A 23,236-nucleotide genomic window follows, 5' to 3' on the forward strand; every position below is an offset into this window, starting at 1 on the left:
TCTTGTGCAGGCTATGCATCAGTTAAACCCCACTTAAATCAATAAGACTGAAGTGCTGTGCCAGCCTTACATTACTAGTCAGAGAGTGCAGTTCACATCTGTGCAGTGAATGAGTACAAAATATCATTGTGGCAGGCATACATGTGCACACACACAGTCACATGTCCAGGGTTATATCTGGCTCATATTTGAATGTGATACATATTTTAGTCCATCTGTGAATTGGGAGCAATAGCCCTATGCTGAAATTGTGTGGGTTAAACCTTCATTTGGACCCAAATCCAGATCTATGTCTGCATTGTACCTATTAGTGCTGCCCTTAAAATGCAATGCCACTAATGGTTTTCCTTTAACATTTGTGAGGCTTAAGTATGCCCTTTCAGCCTGCAGCATTCTCAAGGGAACCTAGGCTGTCTCTAGTTTTGGAGCCAGTTCTGGCTTTTTACACACTGGCTTCTCCATACTTCCCTGCTGTCCTCAAAAACTTCAGAATCTTGCCCATCCCAGGCTAGACACCCACTAATTCAGTTAGGTTGCTCATCAGTATCATGAGCTTGCTTTTCAGTGGAATCCACTTGCCTAATGGATTATGGGTACAAATATGGAACATCTGGTTCCAGGTACCAGATTGCAGTTCTGCAGACCAGGGAGTGCAGTCATGATTTCATGCCCAAGAACAGGCTACAGTTCTCTAGAGTAGAAGGTGTAGGTCTGATTACATGCAAGTGGGTGAGCTGTTGATCTGTGAAGTCCAATTCCATGTCAACAATCAGGCTGTGGTTCTATAGCACAGAGAGGAAAGAGAAATGAAGACACTACATTTAATAATATTCCCCTTCTCCCCTCATTTCTCTTCACTCCCTTCCCTGTTTCAGAGGAGCAATAAATTTCTCATATCTGTGTGTGATGGGTCTGTATTTTTTACTGCACACACATTCCAAATATCTGACCATAAACAATTATCTAGAGAAGTGTGCTGAGGCAGAATCTCCTGGCACCACTCACACAGCAGGATCCAGATGCATCTTCAGTGTTTCTAGATCATCTGTACCTTTGGGACCACCGAGGTTGTGGAATGTAGATGCAGCCATGGAAAATGCCTACTCATCTGGTCCTGAACGACACCCTGTTGGCTGGTTCATCTTTGTAACCCAATAGCTCTTGTAATAAGTCTTCAGAGTGGGGCAGACAGAGGGTTTTGGCATGGGGACAGGAGAAGGAAGGACAGCATGTGCTTGTTTGGGTGTTCACTGGTTGGCCTATTTGAAGTGACATAGCTGGGGGCTGCCCTCTCACCTAGTTTATTCTAGACAGGAAGAGCCCCTTGCTTGCCCTCTTCTGCTCTGAATATAACAAGTCCAGCAGCCACAGCACTCGCAGGCAGAGGGAGCGTCATTCCTCATACAGAAAGGGACATGTAAAGCTTTCCCTTGTAGCAGAACAGCTGGATGGAGGGGAAAGTTCATCCAAGTTTGCTGGGTGCAGTTACCTGTAGCCTTGTAACCTATACTCGCCCCCTCTGTCTCGAATACAGGGCCCATCCACATTAGAGCTACAACTGTGAGTTCTGTAAGTGGTTATGGCTTGGCTTCCTTAACATGTAGCAGTTCAGCTTGTGTCCACACAGCAGCTTTGCTGCCATCACTATTGTGTTATGCATTCACACCTACTAGGGTGCCTAATCATGTTTCCATTGGTGCGTTCTGGGAAAATCTAGGTAGCTATCCCATAGTGCCTCAGCAGGGAATAGGCATGGGGGATATACCTACAGAGCAGCACCCTCAGGGCATGGAAGGGGAAATGTACTTGGGGACATACTACTGCAGAGAAAAGGAAGGAGGACAAGCCCAACCAGTTACACAGGCGCAGTTAGGGAGTCCTGTCCACACAGCAAAATAAGTGTGCCAGAGTAGTTACAGGAAGACAGCCAGCATAGGCCACTGCCAAGGGTGGCACATGGTTTATACGGACAGAGTTTTAACTACATTCTGTGTGGGCACAAACCAGGGGCTAAATTCTGTGCTGTGCCTCCCAGAAAGTGTAGCCCTGAAGCAGTTTGGGCAAAGGTGGCTTTAAGAATCTACCTGGATTCTGAGTGCACTCAGGGCTGATGGGGCCTCAACATAAGTGGCTGTTCTGACTTATGGCACCCTTCCTATGACTGCCTACAGGCTACTCTGCAGCGCAGAATGGCCACTCATTCCCTACCCCTGGCATGTCCCCTATACTGGGAGCTGCACAGAGAAGCAGTTTATGGCTGCATACACGGGCCCTATGCAGTTCCTACACCAGAGGAACTTTCTTCTGGGCTTTTGTGACCCCTTTACAGTCCCTAGCTGCTGGCAGAGCAATGTCTAGGGACCAGGGTAGTGGCAGAGAATCTGTCCTCCTGGTTAGAGTTAAGCAGGGCATGGTTAGAACTAACCAGCACACTAACTGGGGATATGCTGTGTTAACGGCCATGGTGTGGCAGGGCCAATGAGTTTCCGGTGCTGAGATAAATGAAGAAGGGAAGTGCATTAGGGAGGAAGATGTATGACCTGAACCAGGTGCAGAATAGCTTCTTGGCAAGCTGAGGTGTCTAAGGAGCAGGAAGGATGGGACCAAAACTCCAGAAAAGAGGCCAAGTGACTTCACCTTCTTTGACTTAACCATTATCTCTTTTAGTCTGAGCTCCAACTCCTGTGATCTCTTGTCCCCCTAAATATTCACACCCCTAGCACGCACACAGAGAGAGGCACTCAGGCCCATTAAGTGTTCCTCAGAGGGCTTTCCCTCTCCCTCCACACTAATGCTCCTCATAGTGGAGACTGCAGCCTGCTTCTGCCTGGGGCTGTGGAGCAGCATACATGCATTCCTCCACACCTCGAGAATGAATGTCAGCACCAGTAGTGTCCATGAAGAGAGGGATTAACTAACCCCTTAAATACTGATGGTGTACACACACTTGTGCAGCAGCAGTGCCTATCAGAGATCTTAATGCAGAAGAGAGACACCTATATCCCCTACACACCTTGGAATGGGACCCTTTGCGGATAGAGTAAAGGCTTCTGATGTCTCTTGCCTTGTCTTGTTATTGCTGGTGTCCCAAGAAGGTTGGGGGAGTTTGATTCTCATGCTGTGCTTGTTTCAGACCTGGAGAGCGGAGTGTGGTCCCTTGGGCACAAGCTATGCTCCATTATGGTGAAGCAGGAACAGAACTTGGCTCCAGAACTTCCTGAATCCCAGCTTGCAGCCAGCTTAGTGCCAGCACTGAACCTCAACCCACTGCAGAGACTGCCGGCACCTGAGGAGGTGATCCCATTTTACTCAGAATGTGTGTCTGGTAACTGGAACTTCCCAACAACAAACTCTGACACTGGCTTGGCTCTGTGGGCCCCTTGACTGGAGTTATAGGCTCCTCCTGGACAGGAGGCTGAAGGTGAAACAAAGCTGATGCCCAACTATTCCCGTATTGCTAGTAATTTCTCACTTGAAATGACAATTAGAACAGACTCAGGCTCAATGTTAAACTCACCCCCCAGTTTTAATTAAAAGAGCAAAAGGACCAAGCGGCACTTACTCCTTCTGTGTAGACACTGAAAGATTTACCCCTCTACAACACAGAAGACTGGAAATTATTAACGGTGTGGGTTAAATTCAAAGCAATGTCCTTGAGGCACTTGGTGTGCAATTTACCAACTCCAGAGCCATCTAGTTGTTTACTAGCGTTTCTACTTGATGGAAGGCCCTTTCTTTCCAGTCTGCTGATATTTCTTTAGCCCTTGGGTTGTTTTTATCAAGCGGGAAGCCCATTCTGCTGGTGAGTGTTCAAAGGTGGTTCCCCAATTAGATAATTTTAGGGAAGGCAGAATTAACTAATGGTCCAAATATGAGCCTCATACTCCTGAGTTCCTCTCCCAGCCCTGCCACTGACATGTGTCATGTGGCCTTGGGCACATCATAAAACCTCTCACTTTCCCAAGCTGAACAATGAGGATAACAACCCTTCTCTGAGGTCCCAGTTGTTCCTGTTTGTGAGGGCAGGTGGACACCATGCATTAAGTGTTAATGCATGTTATGAATGTTTCCAAGAACTGAGGAACCAAAGCTCTCGTCCACTCCCAAGTTCTCAAGATGTCTGTTTCTCTGAAGAACACGCTTGGATACTTGCTGCCCTTGGTGACATGGGGGTGACTGAGGGCTCTGTTTGGCCCTGGTTCCGATGGGGGATCTTGTGAGAAGGGAAGTTTGTCCAATCTTGCATGGTGCTGAACTGTCTTGTAGCTTGTGGCCCATCAGGTACAGTAGATTCTTTCCTGGGTTCTCTTCCTTTTTTCACTCATGTTGGGCATCTTCCCTTTCAGACAATTCTATTAAACAAATCAACTATTCACGCCAAAATGCACATAAACTTCCTCTATTATTTACTCAGCTTGAACTTGCCATGCCCTCAAATGCAGATCGGTTTTGTGTGCCTGACAATTGTAGCAAGGGCCCCGCCCCCAGCTGTGTTTACTGTCTGGGGGAGTTTGCAATGTATCTGTTTAGTGTAAAAATCTCTCTTGGCTGTAATAGAATGGGGGAAGGGAGGCTGGGAGCAGAGAGGCAGTTCAGTCCAGCTGGGAACAAGGTGCTGTTCATGTTAACTCTTAATCCATTTGATCAGAAACAGCTGTTCAGTGGCCCTGGTGAAAGTGCTAAGAGCACTGGAGGGGTTTTACTCCATTTCTCAAAGCCTATATACATTCTCCCAGCTCTGATTAAGGCAGATCTAAGAGAGGCATCCCTCTTGAATTGGGAGGGCAGTTTCAGTAGTGCTTTCTGGGTCTTGAGCTGGGCTAATGGCCAAGGAGGTAAATGTCTTCATTCAGAGATGTTGCCTGATCATCTGCAATGGCAGCACGGCTGTGTGTGGCTTCCCCTCCCTCAGCAAATACACTTGTTTGTATTCAATGTTTCAGGCAAAGATAGAGATTTTTGACGTGATTGTGTGCTGTTGGTTGTCAGTGTACCTGCTGTTAGTGCAGCAACCAGGCTGGTGGGGCAGACTGCAGGGCACGGGGTGGAATGTGGCAGAGAAGAGAATTGGTGAAGCAGTAGCTTCAATCAATACACTCTGCAAGGGCTGTTTGTGAAAGGTGGGGAAGGGAAGTGAAAAAGACACTCAGAGACAGCTGTGTGCTCTTGCTCTTTCACAGGCTCCAGTAGAAATGACTCCAGCACCTGTGATCAAAGCTGAGCCCAAAGAAGTGAACCAGTTTCTAAATGTACCAGCAGGTAAGAAAATAGAATCAGCCAGCTGGTACTTAGCCCCATCATGCATCCGCTCAATATTACACAGATCTGGCTGCAAAGCCTTGTTACTCCAAGCCATGCATATAGACACATGAAATAACTCGCATACACTGAGCCTTACATGTAGAATAACAACAGGGCAGGCTGAGGTGGGTTACCATGGAATCCTTATCTTCATGCAGAATTACCCGCATTCAGATACAAATGGAATTACAGCATGTACAAATTGCCACATACAGAATTGTTTGCAACTCCTATGCACAAGAAACTACCTTACAGTTGAAAATATATATGAGAGATCTGAGCATTGAAAACCTCACAGGGACCTTGGAGCTATCCAAAAACAACCATTCAAAAGCCAGAAAATTCAAAATTCAGTTTAATTTGAAAGGAACCCAAATATTTGAAGTCCAAAAATGCGCGATTAAGGCGCCATTAAGAACTCTGACTGCCCCAGAGAGACCCAGCCTAATCATGCTCCCACATACAATATGGCCCACAGCAGTAGGGTCAGCCCTCTAAGCCAGAGCTGAGTCACTTCTCAAGCACCTGGTGACCTGTTGTGATGCTGAGCAACCAGAGCCACTTGGGTGCATTAAGTACTGTGGCAAGTGTATGAGCCCCTGAAATGCTTTAATAGTAATAATGCCTAACTCCCATATAGCACTTTTCATCAAAGTGCACTACAAAGGAGGTCAATAGCTTTATTCCCATTTTACAGATGAGGAAACTGAGGCACAGAGTGGTGCTTGTCCCCTGGAGACCTTCCTGTGTTTGAGAGTGTGTGCTGGGAGGCGTTTTGGAGCAGTATAGCTGAGCCAGGGCACAACAGACTTTGCATGCTGTTTTGGTTCTTATACCAGTCCATCACTGTGGTATCTGGATACCTTGTAAAGATCCTCAGCATTTTGGCAAACTCCCTAAAGATGGCAGAGCCAGTTCTTCGGAAGCTGGCTCAATTCAGGCATTGCTGATTTGGCACTGAATGCCTTTTGAGACATGCTTTCTAACATCTCTGATTTTGTCCTGGGCACTAGACCTCACCAAGATCCATTAGAGAACTCATTTTGTAACCAAGAGTGTAGGGATACATTAGAAGAATCTTAAATTATGATGTCACCTACTTATGTCCTACATCTGTCTGAAATACCTGATTCAGATCTAGTAAAAGTATTGTCCCTCGGCTGTAGAAGAGCAGTGGCATCAGTGAAGCTGCTGCCTCTCTGCCTCTGCCCAACTCCCTGCCAATGGTATGCACCATATGTAACATGCTTACAGCTGCAGGTGGGCGGGCCCCACCAAATGTGGGAAATGTTCTGTTTCAACCATGCAAGGCCGGCTCCAGGCACCAGCTAAAGAAGCATGTGCTTGGGGCAGCCAATACCAAGGGGCAGCCCTCTGGCCGCTAATGGGGTGGCCTGTCTGGGTCTTCGGCGGCAATTCAGCGGCATGTCCGTCAGTCCCTCTTGGAGTGAAGGACTTGCCGCCGAAGAGTGCAGCCGTGTGATCGCCCTGCCGCGGCTTTTTTTTTTTTCTTCGCTTGGGGCGGCAAAAAACCTGGAGCAGGTCCTGAACCAAGAGAGGGGTTTTGAGGATCAAATTGGACAGCTATGTGAAATCCAGGCCCGTTGGGCCATCTGCTGCACACTAATTAAAACTAACAATACTTCTTACAAATACACCCCTATAGTACAACCTATAGCACAGCTGCTTTTATGAATATCAATAAAACTGGCCTCCTTGCTAACTATGACCCTCGTCAAATTCACGATATCCCATCTCTTCAGCCTGCCTCTTCCCCAAACCTCCATGAAGAATGATGAACCTTGCAGCATGGCCAGGTTAGCAAATATAAGCCGAGGCAGACGGAACAGGGAACTATATCCAAGAGCTAGAACCCTGTGCAGGGGACCACAGCCAACAATTCCCTCTCCTTTAAGCCAAGTACATGGCAGCATAAGCACCTCTGCTGACTATAATAGGTGGTTCCAATTCAAGTATTTCTTTGGGAAGCAGTTCTGGTCCCATCCTCCCCAGCAGGGACCTTATTCCAGTCCCCACGCATACCTCATCCACACGGGACCCAGCTCTCCCTCAGCCCAGGGATTTCCATTCTCTCTTACCCACACAGTGTGTGAGCCAGTGCTACTGGGACTTAAGTTCTCAGGGGACTCCGTTGCAATCTGTTGTATAGGTACAGACTCCCTGTGCCCCAGGTTGCAACACCATTTGTGCTGGCTGTCCCTTCATCTGGACAAGAGGGGCAACAGGGTCAAATTTCAGTGGCACTGCAATAGTACTGATATATTATGGGACCATCGCTTAAAAGTGGTCAGGACATACCTCCCCCATCCTCTCAGTTTTGCAGCCTATGGAACTCTGAGCAAGTGGAAGAGGAGGAAGCGTTCACCCCCAACCCTTCCTAATTGGCACCACTGACTGTAGCTGCTGCTGTATCACATGGGGTGAGAGGCACTGCTGAAGTGTCCAATTGCCAAGCTTTCTAGGGCTGAATTTTCAAGTGTCCATGATTCTGAATGTCTCAGACTGGACATTCAAAAATTGAAGCGCCCAAAATCAGAGCTCCTGCCTGTTTTCAGGCCCCATACAGAGCACATCAGAGCAATGGAATCTCAAGGCGACAAAGGCCTGGATAAGGATGGCTAGCTTGCATCCTTCTTCTTGAGCATCGTTCAAAGAAAGCAACTTGGTGCCCAGGTAGTGCCTATGGCCCAAACCAGCCCAGACTCCAATAAACGCCTGAAGGGCAAATATGGAGAATGTGTTCTCTGTGTGGGGGTCATGGCACAACCTTGGATGACAAGAAACATTGTCTGTGTCTTTCCTGGGTTGAGCCTCAGCTAACTTGCCCTCCTCCAGCCCCCAGTGTGCTAGGGGCAGTGCTTTTTCTTTCCATCCCTCTCTCATGGAAGCACTTTGCCCTGGTGCTGTCCATGGCCCCACACCTATCCCAGTAGGTTGACGTTGTAGTAATAAACGTTCTCTCCTTGTTTCTCATTAGATGACCTGGTGCAGATGCCTCCAACGCCTCCCAGCAGCCATGGCAGTGATAGTGATGGATCCCAGAGTCCGCGGTCCCTGCCTCCCTCCAGCCCAGCCCGGCCAGCTGCTCGCTCTTCCAGTGCAATCTCCACCTCGCCTCTCCTCACAGCGCCACATGTAAGGAACTAGAAAGGAGACATCAGAATTCCAGCAGAATATGAGCTCCATCACAGCCTACAGTGCAGGGTTCTTTGTGCTCACAGGAGCTGGGAGAATTTACCTGGCTGAAGGTCAAAGGGTGACATTAGTTGTTAGTCTCACTGTTGATAATCTCTGCTCAGACCCAGGCCTGGATAACCAGAGGGGCGCGGCAGATCAGGAGTGAGGTCAATTGGCAGAGCTGGATGGGACCCCAGGCCTGAAGTGGTGAACCAGGGGGAATGTTGCAGGTCAGGGTTGAGATATATGCCAAATCAAGAGTGATGATAAGAGATTTGCATAGCACCTGCCTGTGACTGCCGTGCTCCAGCCAGTATTAGGTTAGCCTTTCACTTTCAGGACCTCCAAATTCACTAAAGAACACTTAAGGGAGTTCCTGCACAGGAATAACTGAGAAGTCACGTAGAAGGGACATGTGGTAGCTGCTTTTCATGAGCTCTACAACAAATGCCCATGGGCAGCAACAGCTTGGGGAGCAGATGTATTAGTGAGCAGAGTGGGAAGCAGCTGGCTGGCTGTGTGCCTGGGGACAGGTTCCTGTGGCTGCAGTGGAGACCATTGCCATGGGTATACTTACAGTGAGGTCCCCTGTTGTGGTGGCTGTGGTGAGGACCTGTGAGGTGGGATTTGTTGTTGATGCTCTGTCTGCCACTGATAGCTTTTACCTGTGTTTTTCAGAAGTTACAAGGGACATCAGGCCCCCTGCTCTTGACCGAGGAGGAGAAACGCACCCTGATTGCCGAGGGCTACCCCATACCTACCAAACTGCCCCTCACCAAAGCAGAGGAGAAAGCACTGAAGAGGGTCAGGAGGAAAATCAAGAATAAGGTCTCTCATTTCATTACATCTTAAGCAAATAGTTTAAATCAGGGGTGGGCAACCTTTTTGGCCCGAGGGCCGCACTGGGGTTCCAAAACTGGATGGAGGGCTGAGTCAGAAAGGCTGTGCCTCCCCAAACAGCCTGGCCCCTGCCCCCCATCTGCCCCCTCCCACTTCCCGCCCCCTGACTGCCCCCCCTCAGAACTGCCTCAACCCAATCCAATCCTGCTGTTCATTGTCCCTAACTGCCCCTCCCGAGACCCCACCCCGTGTCAACCCGCTGCTCCCAGTCCCTGACTGCCCCAACCCCATCCATAAGCCCCGCCCCTGACAGGCCCCTGGAAACCCATGCCTATCCAGAGGGGCGACTCTTATGTTTTTGCTGCCCCAAGCATGGCAGGCAGGTGGTTTCAGTGGCACCAGCGGGCAGCCTCTGGTCACGCGGATTCCGCAGCATGCCTGCAGGAGGTTTTCTGATCATGCAGATTTGGCAGCATGCCTGTGTCATAGCTTCCTACTCAGATTTGAACCTTAGCGTTCATAACCTGAGAAGCTAGCATGAACCCTCTAAGCTTGATTACCAGCTTAGATCTGATAGGCTGCCACCAACCAGGAATTTCAGTGCCTGGTACACTTGGGTCCCCAAAACTTCCCTGTGGGACCCAAGACTCAGATGCCCTGAGTCCTCTAACAAAGGGAAATAAACCATTCCCCCACCTCTCTCCACCCAGAATTTCCTCTCTAGGCTAAGTTACTATGCAACCTCTTTACATCACAATACCAAGAAGCATGTTCCTCTCTTCACAAAGACAAACCCAAAGACAAGGACAGAAAGATTCTCTCTCTTCTTCCCCTTGCTTCTTCCCGCCCTGGGACACTGGAGAGTTAAACACAGAGAGCAGTTTTTCCCCTCCCCTGTCTTTCCTTTCTCCACCCAATTCCTGGTGGATCAACTAGAAAAAAATCTTAAAAAGCAAAACTTTTAATAAAAAAGAAAGAAAGAATAAGATAACAGTTCTGTAATCTAGATGGTAGATACAGGTTTTCAACTTATAGAAAATGAATAAACAACAGAAAAGGATAAACAGCCTTATCAAAAACAATACAATTTAAAGTACTTATAGCCAAATACACATAAAACTCCACCAGCCAGATACACAGATGCAAATCTTTTGCTACCTTTGTACTTACAACTGGGAACAGAAGATAGAAGGACTGGAAATAGATCCTCTCATAGCTGAGAGAGCACAGAACAGACAAAGACCCAAGACCAAGAAACCCCCACAAATTCCCTCCCTTAAGCTTTGAAAAATCCAGTTTCCTGATTGGTCCTCTTGTCAGGTGTTTGGTTCCCTTTGTTAACCCTTTACAGGTAAAATAAACATTAACCCTTAGCTATCTGTTTATGACAGCCTGCGGGAGGTCCGCCAGTGCAGCGCCATCAGCATCCCCACTGCCAAAGCTGCTGGACCGGCAGACTTTGCACAGGCGCGCTGAAAGCCGCCTGCCTGCCATCCTTACAGCGACCAGCAGGCTGCCCCCTGTGGCTTGCCGCCCCAAGCACGCGCTTGCTGCGCTGGTGCCTGGAGCTGCCCCTGCCTATCCAACCCTCCCTGTTCCCCATCCCCTGACCGTCCCCGCCCCCAAGAACCTGTGCCCCATTCAACCACCCCTGCTCCCTGTCCCCTGACTGCCCCCTGGGGCCTTCCACCCCTTATACAACCCTCCAGCCTGGCCCACTTACCACTTACCATGCCAAGCAGAGCATGCAGAGCAGCATGTCCGGCTGCTGCACTTGCCAGAGCCAGACACGTTGCCGCTCTGCTTGGCAGGAGCGTGCAGCTCCACTGCCCAGCGTGGCTCTGCGGGGAAGGGGGGGACAGTGGGGATGGGGCCGGGGGCTAGCCTCTCTGGCCGGGAGCTCAAGGGCCGGGCAGGATGGTCCCACGGGCCGGATGTAGCCCATGGGCCGTAGTTTGCCTACCTCTGGTTTAAATGATTCAGAAACATCAAGTTGCAGAGATGTCATAGCCAGCCAATGTAACCATACCTTCCTATTGCTATTCTTACCCTCGCCTCTCCCCCTCCTTCCTACAATCACCTCTTGCAGCTTGTTCCAAAGTATATTGTAAGCTCTTTGGAGCAGGGACCATGTTCTCCTCTATTGTTTGTTCAGCACCCAGCACAAAGGAATCCAAATCCTGAATGGAGCTGCTGGGCACTTCCATAACATACAATTTCAGTCACATAATTGGGTACCAGCTGTGAGATTCCCTGTGCCACTCAGATTAGCAGAAGCCCCATGGGAGAGCTGATGAGATCCTGCAGCATGTATTTAGTCACCATGGGTGATTCAAAGATGAGTTAGGGCAAGATTCTTTCCAGCCAACCCCATCACGTAGCCACATGAGTCAGTAGGTTTCCAAGTGACCCCAGAGATGCCTGTAGGGGGGGATGAGGTTCAGGCACATTGCAAAAGAGTTTTGTAACCTTCACATTGGGCAATGCTAAATGTCCCATTCTTTGCTTCCTAAGAGTTTTGTGGCCAAATGTGAATAGCAAGTGTGATAGTCCGTTCTGCCTTTGGACAGATGAAAGCATGCGCAAAAGAAGCAGGCATGTAACAAAACTGGGGGGGAGGGTGGAGAAGTGGCTTGAGGCTTATAGTGCTGACTCATGTTTGGTGCTTCCTCACCTCCCAGATCTCTGCTCAGGAGAGTCGCAGGAAGAAGAAGGAATATGTAGAGTGTCTAGAGAAAAAGTAAGTGTCTTCTCCTCCCTTCTAAGCATCCTAACAAAGGTATTACTGGAGATGAGGGCCACTCGCCAGCGTACTGTCACTACTCATCCTGTTTGTGCCGTGCTGTCCAATCCACATGGCACTTCTGGGAGCTGGAATTCAGCTCTAAGCATTTCCCCCCAAGAAGTGGCTGCATCAGCCCCAAAGCTCTCTCTCCCAATCACAGTACTGTAGAGGGATGGTCCAAAACACTACTGCTAGCAAAAGCAATGGCACTGCAATGCTTGGGCTGGCTGCCCTTGATAGTACCCTGTTCCGAGGGCTGTTAGGTTAAAAATATTCTTAAAGTATCTGAGATTTCAGCTGGCTCCTTTAATTAATTTCTGTGGCTCAGATCACAGTCTAGTAGTGGTGACAACCTCTTTGACAGTGGAGAGTCCTCAGCATGCACCCTGCTTTGGGGTGTTTGGGGTTTTAGTTCTAAATGTGATTCTCTGTGCAGGTTATTTCATGAGCATTGTATCGTTTCTTGACACACAGATTTGGTTTGTGCACAGACCCTTCCACCCCTCCTTCCCCTACCCCCAGACAGCCTATCAGACCCTTGCAGCACTAGATTATTCCTTAAAAAGCCAACTCACTTCTGCTTGTCTTATTCTGTTTGCCCCCAATATTCCAGGTCTCATGACCCGTTGTTCAGGTAGCGTGTTTGGCAATATGAATGATTCCATAGTAGAAGCTGCTATGCTCTGTCTGATCACTAATCAGGAGCTTTGGGGTGCCGTTTAAAATGGGGGGGGGAGGCACAGACTTTCCCCACCATCTAATGGCCCTCTTCTTTCCCTCTGAGGTGCATCCCCCACCAGCACCTGAGACTCCTAGTCTGTGAGCTCCTATGCCCACCACCTCGAAATCTGAGTGAGCACGCTGGGTCACAGTGCCACTGAGGTTTGGCCCAGCCAAAAAGTGGTCAGGCCATGGCCCGGGCCCCCCTCTGGCTTTGCAGCCTACGCTAACTACAATGTGGATCAAACCAAGTAAATGACTTGTCAAGTACATCCCCAAATACAGATTCTTCTGACATCCTATATTCAAATTTTGGTCGTGGTAGTGTGACTCCCACTACATTACATGTGCATCTGCTCAAATCAGAAATCTCACATTTGCATGAACATATGGAATAATTGTACATCTCACTGCTTTCTGCATAGGCTGTTATCTACTTTGCATATGGTGGATGACATGGGAGCATGGACATTTTGGGGCATTAAATACAATCCCCTTATCCCTGTACGTAAAGATGATGACGCAAGTGGCTGATAGCCAGGAAGAAACTAAGGCCAAGTTTGTTCCCCAAAGTCCCCTGGTTGAGCTCTGGTTTTTTCCTTATAATGTGAGCGAGGGCAACAGGGTCTACTTCCCTTCATAGTTCCCAGTTTGGCTGACTGGCTGTGCTGCGGTTACAAGTTTAAAGTAATGGGATACTATCGGGTTAGAAATAATCTATGACATGGCCCTGCAATCAGATCCATGCAAGAGGCTCCCCGCATTTGTGTGGAGCCCCAAATGGACCTCTCAGACACAGAAGCCAGTCCGCAAGGATCTAATTTCATGACCAGTTGTCATCGCTTTCCTACTCAGATCTGAACCTTAGAGTTCAGAAAATAAGATGCTAGCATGAAACCTCAAAGCTTAATTACCAGCTTAGATCTGATATCGCTGCCACCAGACAGGAATTTCAGTGCCTGCCTCACTCTGGTCTCCCCAAAACCTTCCCTGGGGGACCCCAAGACTCAGATGCCCTGAGTCTCACAACAAAGGGAAATAACCCACTTCCCTTCTCCCTCTTTACCTCCTCCCAGGCTTCCCCTCCCCTGGGTTACCTGGAAGATTACTGTACTTAAACTCCTGAATTACAAACAGAGAGAGACAATTCACCTTCCCCCTCCTCTTTTCCTCCCACTAATCTCCCAGGTGAGGCTTCCCCTCCCCTGGGTTACCTGGAAGGATTCTGTACTTTAAACTCCTGATTACAAACAGAGAGTCAGACAATTCACCTTCCCCCCTCCTCCTTTTCCCTGCCCACTAATAGAAAGTTTTATATAAAAAGAAAGAAAAAGATATAAAAATGGTCTCTATATCAAGGTGACAATATACAGGGTTATTGGCTTAAAAGAAAACATGAATAAACAGCTTTATTCAAAAAGAAATACAATTTAAAACATTCCAGCAACTACACACATGTAAATACAAAAAAAACAATATAAGCCTATTGTTTTTCTACCTTTGAACTCACAACTTGTAAACAAAAAATTAGAAAACCCTGGAAATAGAGAGATCACTCTCAGAGCGGAAAGAGCACTAGAACAGAACAAAAGACACACACCCAAAAACTTCCCTCCTTGAGTTTTAAAAAAATCCGGTTTCCTGATTGGTCCTCTGGTCAGGTGTTTGGTTCCCTTTGTTAACCCTTTACAGGCAAAAGAAACATTAACCCTTAGCTATCTGTTTATGACACCAGTATTTTAAAATAGTGCCCTTTCCTATGTCATTAATAACACCTGAGATCTCTACAGTGGTCAGAGTCTTTAAAAGGCCTAATTAACTTTTCACTTTCTTCTCTAAGTGGAGAGGAATGCACCATGAAAACAGATGAGTCAGTTTCACCTTCTAGCTCTTATGCCCTTATGGAACACAGTAGCTGTGTGTGTGAGCATGTCTCCCTCTGGTGGTTAGCCCATATTAAGGATAAAAGTCTACCTCTTACAGCTGATGAGGTTGCTCCTCTAGTTTGAATGGCAGGGTCATGTACTTTCAGTCCTGAAGGTCCTAGGTTCATCCCCACTCCTGGCCATAGTATCTGTATGTACATGGCTGTTTATTACTCTAGCACTGTGCTGCAATATTTGGGCTACAGTGTAGATTTAAATTTTTAACCAAAAAATGTTCATTGGAATTTTAAGTGTAACCAAAACACTTTTATTGACCTTAGTTAATACAAAACCTATAGTTTGGGGTTAAAAGGTTCAACCTGGCAGTGTCCCTTTAAGCACAATTTTTATATTGAATGAGTAGTTCAGAAACTGGACAAGGTCATTTCACGTGGTTGTATGTATTGGAAAGTCTTCTGTTTTATTACTGTCACTTCCATGGCCACTATTCTTCCCCCAGCCTAGCAGAAATTTCCCTGCAGCTGTTCCCCATACTTTGCTGGATGCTTTCACCATAGTAGTTACAGAGAAGAACATGGAGAAAAGAGTGTGTGTAGGTTCTCCACTGCCCTCCAATGGCTAGAGCTGGTCACATGTTTGAGCCAGGGAATCTCTTTTCCTAATAGGGTGCAGCTAATGCAAATTCTCCTTTAGCTCAGGGGATAGAGAAGCCAGAATTGTTCTAGTGGAAGGTTCTCTGTTAATGTTTTCCATGGCCCATGGATGTAATTTGCTGATGATGGAGACATCTATGTGGCCTTGCATATGTTACAAATTGTCCTACATGTAACATGGCTGTAGTGACTCTCCCAGACCCAGTGAGAGTCTCTTCCCAGGCCTGAGTCTTGTAGCCACTTGGCACCATGTGAGTGAAACACTGCAAAGGAATTAACGTGCATTGAAGAGATTCAGTCTTTGCTCTGATCCCTTGATTGTTAGCATCAGCTGAGAACATGTAGCTGGACAGCACATGATCATTGGACTCCTAAAGGTGGGAGCACATCTGCTGGAGGCTGAGGGCACAGGGCTGTTCAGGGGCTGGACTCTGATGGAGGACGGGGTCCAATGTTTGTCTCTTTTATGCAGCGTTTGTAACTAACAGGATTTGGGTTTTATTCCTGCAGAGTTGAGACTTTCACATCTGAAAACAATGAACTGTGGAAAAAAGTGGAGACTTTAGAAAATGCAAACAGGTGAGAGAAGCCAACCTTGATCTCTTCTGGGGTGGGCTGCCAAGAAGGGAAGCCAGGGGAGTGCTTGGAAGGAAAGGCAAGGCAACCCTCCCCCAATTCCTGACAGAGTCTGGGCTGCTCAGCAGAGCCTGGTTCCCCTCCAATGGCAGCAGCAATTCTGCTGGGTTTGGTTAGAGAATGTGGAATGTTTGTGTTGGGTCAGCCAAGCAGGGGCTGTCAGCAGAGAAAGGGAAGGAGCAAGGGAGCTTTCTGCCTCCCTTCCTTCCTCTCCTCTCCCCACAGCCCAGAATCCTTCTCCGGATTCTGACTGTCACTCAAACCCCTCCACTCTTCTCTTTGTCTCCACGGCAGCTCCCGTGCAGGAGGCCCCAGAAGGCATGACACTCATCTCTCAACCCCCTTGCTCTGCTCTCCGAAGCACTGAGAGCTTCGGAGAAGGTCTGGGAGAAGACAAGGGCATAAGATACCAGTTTGGGATTTCCCTAGAAGAAAGAGCTAGGTTTACAAGGTGACTGGACAGACTGTAGGAACTTTCTCCTCATCTGACATGGGCATAGGTCCCGTCTAACCCAAAGCAGCTCTCTCCAAACCTGACACCAGTGCAGACTCTGTTATTCCCTGCAGACTGAGGGGGGCCCTCTCAGTGTCTGGCACCCACACAGATCCCATTATGTCCCCCCCGCTCCACCAAACCTGTGGGAGCTTCCTCCTTGTCTGACACTGGCACAGCTGCTTGCCCAAGGGAGTAAATCTCTCCTCTCAGCCTAAAGCAGGCCCCTGGCTTCCTGGGCTGAAAATCTGGAGAGCGCGTGGGGTCTCAGTGCTTGGAGCTGGCAGCCTCTCCACCCTAGGAATTTGTTTCCTTTGAATCTATAACATGGAAGGCACATACGTATGCCATAGAAATAGGAAGCAGCACTTGGAATTGTAGTTAGCTCGGCCTCCGTTCCCTGTGCTTGTGTGGCAGAGCAAGAGCAGAGTCAGCAGCTAGGGACTGCCAGAAGTTTGGGGTGAGTAGGGAGGGCTCTCCTTAACGTATTCCTACGCACATGTTCCCTTTGTTCTGAATTCACAACCTCCTGCACATGCACTTAGATACACTCCTCACAGCCACACAGGCTCTGGCAGCTGCACATGGGGATTCCTTTCATCTATGAGCCTTTGGTCAATGGGATAGGAACTGAGCAGTGACCCTATTAAGCAAACCCATCTTCCCACTTGACCCCACCACCATGATTGGAGCTCACCAGAGGCTATTGTCCTCCCTGACCTCGCTCTGAGGCTCTTTGTCAGATTCTTTTTCTCTGATCCCCTGACACTGAGGCTCTGACCCCCAGCTTCCAAGTCAGATGCTGCTCTTTACGGACCGCGGAGATGTCAGGCAAATGCCTTCCCAGCTTTCAATCGGTATTTAACTTTTGCAACCTCATAGATGGTTGGGGCCTGCCACCTGCTGGAAAGATTGTGAACGGCAGCCCATCTCTCCCTTCCCAGCACAACCCCTGAATTTCCTCCATCTGTGCTTTTGAGAAGCAGCCAGGAGCAGAAGCAGCATTATCAATCTCAAGCATTCAGAAGTCATGAGTCAGGATCCCATATTCATGTGATTGGCTTAAAAATCATGAGTTGTTACAAAATAAGAAACACTGAGTTCATTTTATTGGCCTTGTAAGCCTGTAGAGGTCATGTTTTCTGCTGTCCTCTATGGCCATGCGGACTGAAAACTGACTTTTAAAACATGAAATCTAAGATTCTCCTGGAATCACCTGACTCCAGGATCTAGAGCTTTAAGAAAAACACCAACTACGACAAGATTTGCAATAAGATTGCAAGAGTTGGCAATGCTGCAGAGGGGAAATTACTAGGCAATTTGTAACAAGAAAATCTGGGCCCCCTGGCTACAGAGCCCAAGGATCACTAATGCTTCTTGCAGCCCCCTCGGAAAATTCCTTTGCCATGCCAGCTAAACTGTTTTGCTCTTTAGTAATATGTTCAGAACTGGGGGGGCGGGTACATGTGAGGTAATTTAAACAAGACAGTGAGCCTGCTATGTGTCAGCTAGGGCAACCAGAGGACGAATTATTCACTCAGCTCTACATTTGTCTTTGCCCACAGCCCCCTGCAGCGCCTGCCAAGAGAGATGAAGTTGAAATGGATCACATTTTATTTTTGCTTTCCTCTCAGCCTTATGCTCCGGGGGATGTGCGTAGTGCTATGGGATGTGCCCCCCTAGGCAGGCCATTAATCCGGTTAGGGCCAGACAGCCCTAATTTTCTAGGGTTTGTCCCCTTGTCTGGTACTGAAACAAACCAGATGTGGGTTTGTCTGGCTTCACAGATGAGGGATGCCATTTTGAACAGTGTGCTGCCCTCCCCCTGCCAGCATGAGCTCACCCACCCCGTGTCTGTGAGGTCACACCACCAAGGGTGGGGTCATGCCATTCCCAGAAGTACTGGAATCTCCTGTATTGTGAGGTTGTGGCAGTGGCCATACTATGCACCCCACCCTGGGTATTGGATGTACCTGGGCAGCCTGGACTGGAGTCTAGTTCTGGCTAAATCTGATTGTGGGAGATCAGGGCAGAGGGGGTTTATGTGGCAGGAGAAGAGGTGTCCTTTGCCCAATTCCTTTCAGCTCCATTGCCTCCATCACTATCTCCTTCATTTCTCTGCTTCCCAGGCCTATCTGGTGGGAGGACTTGAAGAAGTGAAGGAGCTCTTCTCATTCAGAGAAAAGCTGGAGTGGACATTGGAGAGTTCACCTTCAGTCTCATATCCCTCTGTGATCGTTCCCTCTTCATTGCACTGTCTTGTGGTTGTGTTCTCTCCTAGGACTCTGCTCCAGCAGTTACAAAAGCTCCAGGCCCTAGTAGCTGGGAAGGTCTCCAGACCATATAAAATGGCTTCCACACAGACCGGAACCTGCCTAATGGTATGTGCCTCAGGCCCTCCATTCTTTATTGGCCATGATTCCTTTTGCACCTTTATGCATCACTCCATTCCCGGACAAGCCAGGGATTGCTCCCTATAGCATGCTTCCAGCCTTGAATCACTAGTGGATATTATGCCAGTGTCCAACAAAAAGAGGGGCTTTATTTAGGCTAATTATTTCCTTAGAATAAAGGGGGGAAATCAAGCACACAGCCCTCTCTCCAAGGATCCTCAGTATCCTTCTCGGACCCCAGAAGAGCCTTTTCCCTGTTTCACTGCTTTATATTCCCCACCTCTGAGGCCAAATATAGGAACTGCCAGACCAGATGGGACCAGGGGACCCTCTAGTCCACTATCCCACCTCCAACAGTGGCCAGTGGTAGATGTTTCAGAAGGTGTAAGAAACCCTGTTGTAGGCAGTTCTGATGAAATAACCTGTCCACAGGGGAAGATTATGCACTGAAGTAGGAGGGTTTATACCTGTACTGTATTTTTTATCTCCTCTAATGTCCGTGTGGATGTTCTCATTAGCCATAAATGCCTGATCCTTTTTATAAATCCTACTAAGCTCTTAGCCTCAGATAGCTTGTGGCAGGAGTCCCACAAATTAATTCTGCACTATTTAAAAATCATTCCCTTTTATCTGTTCTAACTCTGTTGCCTTTCAGTTTCATTGAATTCCCCCTAGTTCTTTTATTATGAGAAAGGATAAACCGGAGTGTCTGATCTACCTTCTCTGCACCATTATTTAACTCTCTCTTGCTCCTTCTTTGTGTCCTCTCTAAACTAAGCAATCTCATTCTTTTCACTCTCTCATCATACAGAGTCTCTCCATGCCTTCACTCATTCTCATTGCCCAGCTTTGAACCCCCGTACAGCTGCTCTTTCATTTTTTTAGAGTGGGTGAGTAGAACTGAGCATAGTATCGCTGGTGAGCGTATGCCATTATAATGGCATTATAATATTTTCTATCTCATTCGTCATGCAAACAGCCTTTTCTTTGCTTTTTGTCAACCACTGCACATCAAGCAAAAGCTGTAATTGAGCACTGACAATGGTGCCTAGATCTTTTCTCCTGTATGGTTCTAGTTAATGCTTAATGCAGCAAGATGTATTAATAGTTCAAATTATTCCTTCTGATGTGCATTATCTTGTATTTCTCAACAGTGAATTTTATCCAGTATTGTGCTCTCTATTCATCTAACTTTGTTAAATTCCTCTGAAATACCTCAAAGTTTGCTCTAGCCTGCACTAACCACATCATTTTGTGCTACCTCCCTGTTTGCTCTTTTCACAGATCATTGGTAGATTCATTCAACACCACAAGTCCTAGAATGGACACACAGGCCACGCCACTATTAACCTTCGGCCATGGGGAAAATTGACTTATTTATTCGTACTTTCTGTTTTTTTGCCTCTTGGATAGTTTCTGGTCCATGATAGATCTTGACCTCTCATCTTGTGACATCTAGAGTCATTTTCTTAATAGCTTCTTGTGCAGGACTTTTGTCAAAAGTTCTTTTGAAAATCCAAATAAATTAAATCAGTTCTCCCTTATCCACCCCTTTGTTGACAGAGCCATCAAATTCTAGTAGATTGGGAGGCTATACTTGTCTTACAGAAATTGTGCTGATTTCTTCCTAGTACATCAGGTGTTTCCGAATTTATTTTTAATCCTGCTTCAGGACACTTGGTACTGAAGTGAGCCTGTAATTCCTAGCATCCTCCCTTTTTACAGTTAGATAAAACATTTGCTAATCTCCAGGGCTCCCATGTAGGAGAGGATTTTAATGAGAGATTGCATACTTTTGTTAGCACCTCAGCCACTTCATTTTTAAATTCCTTCAGAACCATTGGATGTAAACTGTGTATCTGGGCTTACTACCTCATTGCTCCTTCATGTATCTGTTTCTTTCTAGACCTCCTCAATCTTTGACAACTCTTCATCTTTATTGCCTAGAAATGGTAGGTCTGGGACAGGTCTCTCAGCAATGTCTTATTTTCCTTAGTTGCTGCCTTCACTCGATGGCAGTCCAGCAGATGTACCAGTTCTCTCACGGACTTCTTGCTTCTGATATATTTCAAGAATCTGTTTGTTTTTTTTCTGTCTTTGGATATTTGCTCTTTGTAGTCCCTCTTAGCCCTCCCAGTTTCCATCTTCTATTTCGCCTCCCCTCGTTTACGCTCCTCTCTGCTGGCTTCATTAGGGTTGAATTTCCATTTTCTGAAGGATATCTTTTTTGGCTCAAATAATCTCTTAAACCTTTGGATTTAACCATTCTGGTTTGTCGTCCCCCCCGCATCATTTTCCTGAGTCCTGAGTTGGTGAGGGGCCTGAGTGCCTTTGTGTGCATAAGTAGCCTCCACGCAGAGAGAGTAGCCTTCATGTTGAGTTTAACTAATTTCATTTCCTCACTTTTGACTATAAGAGCTTTTGTTGGACCACCGTCTCCTTTTTTGAAATCTCCCTTTCTAAAGTATAGTGTCACCATGCTAGAATTTGGTACCCTTCATTATGCTGTGGTTACTTGGTCACTCAGCTATTGTTTCTTGATGAACCCACTTCTGTGTGTTACTTAGAACTGAATTAAAAATCTCTCCTCTTTTGTGCTCTAGAGCTAGCTGTACCAAAAAGCACTCAAGGTGTCAAGAAATTGCTTCTCTAGACTTTGTCCTTATGTGACACTTGACTGATTTATACGTGCGTAGTAGAAATCACTCGTTATTGTTTTTTACTAGGCTATGTTGCCTCCTTGATCTTCCCAACACTGTGCCATCAATATCTTTGGTCTGAGCTGGAGCTTGGTAGTATAACACTACTAGTCCATTTGTATTCTCGTGACGTGGGATTTGTATCCACACAGATTCTCTCTCTGAATTGTTATCGGCCTAGACACTATAGAACCTCAAGTACACTGTTTCCCCACCCACCCCTTGTGAGCTAACCTGTCCTCCCTGTAGAGTGATAGATCAGTATTACAATAGCCTATTGATTTTCACATTCGTGTAGACACCGATAGTTCTTATTTTTGACCATTTCCCTGTTTTATGTAACTCCTTAATCTGAATTCTGATCAATCAACAGGATGTCTGATCTCAGGCTGTCACTGGTCCAGTTCATCAGTCATTTTGATCCTGTCCTTTACTGGATACAGAGATATCTTTATTTAGCTGACATCCTTAGCAAATGTATTTGACCTGAGTGCTCCTCAGCACCTGTTGGCTTTCCCCTAGTTCCTGCTTTAAACAATGCCCCCAAACTGTATTCATTGTCTGTACAGCAGTCTGGCTCCACCTCTTAGGTGTAGGCTCCTCGTTCCCAAACTGTTGTCTAGTGAATCTAACCCCCTTCTCTTTATACCATCTCCCACCCATGCAATGAGACTCTGAAGTTGCCTGTCTAGCTGGCCCTGCACAAGGAGCTGGCAGTATTTCAGAGAAAGCAAAAGTAGAGGACAGCAGACTTAATCCTTTCTCCTGATAATCTAAAATGAGCAGAGTGAGCAACCCATCTGTCAATCTGAGCACATGGTCTCCCACTGCTGAGGGTTTGTGTGCTGGGATCACAGCATTGTCTTGTGGCTTGCAGTGCTGATGTTTTTTTAATGTCTTACCCCCAGGTACTGGTGCTGTGCTTTGTTCTGGTCCTGGGATCCATGATGCCATGTCTCCCAGAATTCTCCTCCACATCACAGACAGTGAAAGCAGCTCCAGCACCAGACATTTATACAACCAGTAAAAGTGAGTCCGACATGACACATTCCTCTAATCCCCTGGAAGTGCTCCCAATCCCTCTCCTCTTGATAGATATACACCAGGGAGAGCTGTCTGACAACAGTGCTCTGTCTATGCCTGCCTGGGCCCTGCCAGGGAGAGCTGTCTCACAGCAGTGTCCTGTCCACAGGCACAGACTCTGTGGGTGCTGGGGGGCTGGAGCACCCACGGGAAATAATTAAAGGGTTCTCCGCTCCCACTGGCAGCTAAGTTCCCCGCGCCCCCACCCCCTCCTTGCCTCCTCCTCCTCCTCTTCCGAGCCTGCCATCTCCCCGCTCCTCCCCCTCCCTCCCAGCACTTCCCTCCCACCGCCTAACAGTTGTTTGGCAGTGCTTAGGACTTTCTGGGAGGGACTGGGGAGGAGCAGGAACGCAGCGCACTCAGGGGAGGAGACAGAGAAGAGGCAGGGCAGGGGTGGGACTTGGGGGAAGGGGGTAGAATGGGGGTGGCGTTGAGGGCAGTGCAGGGGCAGGGCGGGGGGGGGCCCAGGGCCTGGGGGCGGGCTAAGCACCCACTGGACAGAGGGAATTCGGCGCCTATGGCCCTGTCTGTGTCTGCCTGGGCCCTGCC

The 23,236-nt window shown here is 47.7% G+C and overlaps 1 protein-coding gene across 1 annotated transcript in view; it reads left to right on the plus strand.

Moving 5' to 3' along the window:
- Positions 1-23,236, plus strand: part of CREB3L1 (cAMP responsive element binding protein 3 like 1) — a 61,203-nt gene that overhangs the window by 36,159 nt on the left and 1,808 nt on the right. The window contains exons 3-10 of the mRNA XM_032775095.2: positions 3,134-3,294; positions 5,181-5,259; positions 8,300-8,457; positions 9,178-9,327; positions 12,021-12,079; positions 15,894-15,962; positions 18,794-18,893; positions 22,513-22,633. Coding sequence (XP_032630986.1) covers positions 3,134-3,294; positions 5,181-5,259; positions 8,300-8,457; positions 9,178-9,327; positions 12,021-12,079; positions 15,894-15,962; positions 18,794-18,893; positions 22,513-22,633 — 897 coding nt within the window. The remainder of the gene's footprint in view (positions 1-3,133; positions 3,295-5,180; positions 5,260-8,299; positions 8,458-9,177; positions 9,328-12,020; positions 12,080-15,893; positions 15,963-18,793; positions 18,894-22,512; positions 22,634-23,236) is intronic.

This window comes from Chelonoidis abingdonii, chromosome 4 (genome assembly GCF_003597395.2).
Source record: "Chelonoidis abingdonii isolate Lonesome George chromosome 4, CheloAbing_2.0, whole genome shotgun sequence".
In the NCBI taxonomy this organism is placed as follows: Eukaryota; Metazoa; Chordata; order Testudines; family Testudinidae; genus Chelonoidis; species Chelonoidis abingdonii.